The 4,477-nt window shown below is 53.1% G+C and overlaps 1 protein-coding gene across 1 annotated transcript; it reads left to right on the top strand.

The window, feature by feature from the left end:
* Positions 1-731: 731 nt before the first annotated feature.
* OTUD1 (OTU deubiquitinase 1) lies at positions 732-3,327 on the top strand. Its single transcript, XM_080583354.1, has one exon. The coding sequence runs from the start codon at positions 853-855 to the stop codon at positions 2,140-2,142; it is 1,290 nt and encodes a 429-aa protein (XP_080439480.1). The 5' UTR covers positions 732-852; the 3' UTR covers positions 2,143-3,327.
* The last annotated feature ends 1,150 nt before the right edge of the window (positions 3,328-4,477 follow it).

Genomic DNA, 4,477 nt, shown 5'->3' with positions numbered 1-4,477 from the left:
GCAATGATTTTGGATACGTGTTGACTCTAAATTTTTATGAAAAGGCTCCAAGTAGTGTATGGGAGTGGATGCTGTGTTATAGTCGAAACAAAAAGGGAAAGCAGATGTGAAAACTGTGCCCTTAAGCACCCCCAGTTTTTAGCGTTGAGGATTTCAGAGTTTTTCATTCTACGTGCAAATTAGGCGAGGAGATCAATAAATGTTTTCTGCATAAATGATTAAATGCTGTGTGGTATTGCTGGTATCACTGGGCACGCGTTCAAAAGACAACTAAGGCTCCAAAGAAGCAGTTATTTTTGACACTGTGGTCTGTCACGAGTGATTCTCTTAGTTAAGACTTTTTCATTTAATGTAAAACAGGAACGAAGAAAACTCCCCGTGATCTTTCCGAGCGCTGTGCTTCCAACCCCGCCCCTCCCGTGGTATTCGCCCACCGCCACCAAGTTTGTTATGGACGCCTTAAGGCGGCCCGGGGGCGGGGCCATCTGGCGGGGGCGTGGCCACACGAAGCCCCGCCCCCCGCATTCCAACGTGCCCGGGCCCTGAGGTAAACACAGCCGCGGCCCCGCCCCCCCGCGCCCGGCCTCCAGCAGCTTCCAGAAGGGCCCGGGCCCGACGCGCGCGTGCCCGCGGAGGGGGGGGGGGCGGTGCCGTGCGGCGGGAGCGCGCGGCGCTTGTGGCGCAGGCGGAATTGGGGGCGGCGGGGCGGGGAGGGGCCGTGCCGTGCCGTGAGGGAGGGAGGGCCGGGCGGGAGGACGGGGGGTGATGCCCGCGTTTATTTTTACCCCCGCCGCTCCCCGCTCCCCGCCCCGGCTCCGGCGGCGCCGCCTATAAAGCGGCGGGGCGGCGAGGATGCAGCTGTACAGCTCGGTCATCACCCACTACCCGCCGGGCGCCGCTCCCCCGGCCACCGCCGCGGCCGTCTTCAAGGTCTCGCTGCCGCCGGGACCTCCCTCCGCTGAGGCGGCCAAGAGCGGCGCCGCGGGGCCCGGCCCGGCCGCGGGGAGCCCCGCTAAGGACGGCTCCGTGCCCGGCGGGGGCACCACCGCCACCAGCGCCACCACGAGCAGCAGCGCCATGCCCGCCTTCTCCTCCTGCCTGCAGGTGATGCCGGCGGCCAGCCCCGCCGGCCCGCACTACAGCTCCTGCGCCCACATCGCCGTGGCCGCCCGCCGCCGCCGCCCGCTGGAACGGATCGTGCCGGTGCGCGTCGTGCAGCGAGACGAGGCCCGCGGGGAGACGCTGCCGGCCCCGCCGCCGCCTCACGGCCGAGCCTGGCTGGAGGGCGTCCTGGAGGGCGTGCGGCAAGCCGGGGGGGACGCCGAGCCCCCGGCCCCCGCCGCCGCCATCCCGCGGCCCGCCGAGGAGCCCAGCAACCGCAGCCTGCGCCTCAGCGAGCACCGCCAGGCGCTGCAGGCCGCCGCCGGCGGGCCCCGCGGTGAGGGGCGGCCTGCTGGCCCTGAGGGAGAGGAGGTGGAGGAGGAGGAGGAGGAGGAGGAAGGCGGCCGTAGTGGCGGTGTGCCCCTCCGGGGGTTGTGCGGGCGTGCGGAGCGCAGCGAGAAGCTGGCGCTGTACCTGGCCGAGGTGGAGAAGCAGGACGGGTACCTGCGGCAGAAGGGCCGGTTCCGCTTCCACATCATCCCCGACGGGAACTGCCTGTACCGAGCCGTCTGCAAGGCGCTGTACGGCGACCAGCGGCTGCACGGCGAGCTCCGCGAGCAGACGGTGCACTACATCGCCGACCACCTGGACCACTTCAGCCCCATCATCGAGGGCGACGTGGGAGAGTTCCTCATCGCCGCCGCGCAGGACGGCGCCTGGGCCGGCTACCCGGAGCTGCTGGCCATGGGGCAGATGCTCAACGTGAACATCCACCTGACGACGGGCGGCCGGCCCGAGAGCCCCACCGTGTCCACCATGGTCCACTACCTGGGGCCCGAGGACCCGACGCGGCCCAGCATCTGGCTGAGCTGGCTCAGCAACGGGCACTACGATGCCGTGCTGGACCGCCTGTGCCCCAACCCGGAGTACGAGGCGTGGTGCAGACAGACTCAGGTGCAGCGCAGGCGGGACGAGGAGCTGGCCAAGTCCATGGCAGTGTCCCTGTCCAAGATGTACATCGAGCAGAATGCCTGCTCATGAGACCGCCAGGCCCGTGGGCTGACAGACTGACGAAAGGTGCGCTGGCTGTGATGGTGATGCCTTAATCCTTAACGAAGCAGCAGCACCCCAGACTGAGAAGAGCCGCAGATTGTGGGGGATAAATCCAAGCGTATTTGTAATATTCTGTTGTAAAAAACCACCTTAGCCTCGGATTATTTGCCAGCGGGTTCTCCGTGTATGTTTGTGTCTCCCCTCCCCACTGTTTCTCTATTTTCTATAAGAATGTATTTTTTGCACAATATTTTTAAACTGTTACCTCCATCTTCTACATCTCGTGTTAGTATCCGGCTTTGAGCTGTACAGCCAAAAATGTTTGTAAACGGTTTTTGTAGATAAGGCTTATGATGTAACAGCTATTTTTTGCTGTGTTTTTTTACCCATAAACCTTATATTTCTACCAAATGAAGTTGGTGTCAAACGACCCTCCCTAGCTGATGAAAGCATTGTGGGTGTTTCTTGCAAAACAATAGTTTCTCTAGAAGTGCAGCAAAGTCTGAAAAGATTACTTAAAACAGTTGCTTTCTCTGCCTCCAGCACAGAACAGGTCCTTTGAGCTGGTTGGAATGCAGCTGACATGAACAGTACAGGGAGCAATTGACTCTTCTGTATTTAATTACTGTTTTGAGTAAACTGGCCTCTTGTTGCCTGGTTGGCTTACCCTCTGCTCCATTTATGTTATTTATCTGTAATAACAGAACATTAACTTGCAATAGAATGTTGTGACTAGATAATAGCCTCCCGCTTCGGCAATAATTGCCTTGGCTGCACCTCAGTGTTTGTGTCTGGTTTCTGGGGTTATGGTGTCTTTTGTACAGGCCCTGCTTCTTTTTTGGCACTTGTATTGCACCAACAAATCATTATCTGATCACAACATTTTATTCATTTAACTTTATTTTCTAATCAAGAAATCAGGAGCGGTGTTCTGCATTAAAAAGTATTTAAATTGAGATTTGTATGGTTTGCTGGGTCAAACGTTTAAATGTTTCCAATCTGAATTCTGTTTCTTCTACTTTCTGATTAACTTGTTAGATATATTTATTAAGTAATGCAGTTTGTACTTTTTTATTTTGTAATATATTGTGATTTTGGAATTTATACCGTATTTGTATAATAGGAGTATTCTCAGCTAAAATGGAATGAATAAAGAATATAATTTTACTTGTGCACCCTTTGCATTCCTTGTGTGGTGAAAATCTGCAAGCTGACTCCCAGTAACTTTTATGTAGTTTCTCTGTCCTAGTTTCCCCAGTTAATAGGCAGGAGGCAGGGATGTGATGCTTGACAAATGTGAACAACTGATAATTCTGGTGTCTGTGAATGTGTGAAAGAAATGCAAACATTCAATGATGAATGAATTATTTTGTGACTGTAAGAGATCTTAGCATTTATCTTTGCCAACGAGAAACATTTTTGTACGTTACGTCTTAGAAGAGGGGTTCCCAAATGTGGTACCTGTAGTGGTGATAACATGGGTTGTGATGAGCCAGCTCCCTGCTGGGCCCATGCAGACTTGCACTTGGACCTCTGTGGTTGAGGAACCTCTGTTCTGCAGCCATTCCCAGACGTTTTAGATTAGCCCTGTCACTATAGATACCTCTGTAACGCTTTTCTTGTTACTAGGATGGAAGTAATACAAGGAAATACAGCTTTTCCTTCCCTTACAAGAGTGAAATGCCTTGCAAGTTGTTAAACAGGACAGTGTGTATTTACAGCTATCTTTCCTCATCTCTAAAAATACTAGGTCATCCTTAAACAACAGGAGAGTACGGGCTTAAAATTAGGATTAAAGATGAACTAAGCAGCTGAAATGCTGCAGTCTTATTTGAGCACACGTGTTCTGATAATGAGCTGCAGGGCTGATCGTGTGTACATTTGGAACTGTTTTATATGTTGCAAAGAGGAAATGTAATAAATTTCTATAATTTTCAAAACATTGAAGTGTTACACGCAGAGTATATTTCCCTCCCTCCCCCCCCCCTTTTTTTTAATACATGCAATCATGCACTTTAAAGGCCTAATGATGGTGGAAAAAGCAGTCTTGCTAGTCTGTTATTGCGTAGCTTGACTGAATCTCTGGAAAACTGGGTTCTGGGGTGAGAACAAGGCAAAGATGGGGACATGGGTGTCTTAATGAGAAGCAGAGATAGCTGATGAGGAAAACAGCTACTCAGGTGACGAAGCACAAAAATGCAAGCATCACTGTGTATCAGTGGTGTGTTAGATGTTAAAAACATTGCATCCAGACTGTTTAGGTTTTGGGTTGGTTGGCCAAAGTTGTCAACATCCCAAACTTATTTAAAGAAACTCATTTTCT

The sequence above is a fragment of the Anser brachyrhynchus genome (genome assembly GCF_964034855.1).
Source record: "Anser brachyrhynchus genome assembly, chromosome: 2".
Lineage (NCBI taxonomy): Eukaryota > Metazoa > Chordata > Aves > Anseriformes > Anatidae > Anser > Anser brachyrhynchus.
This window is presented reverse-complemented; position numbering and strand designations above follow the sequence as displayed.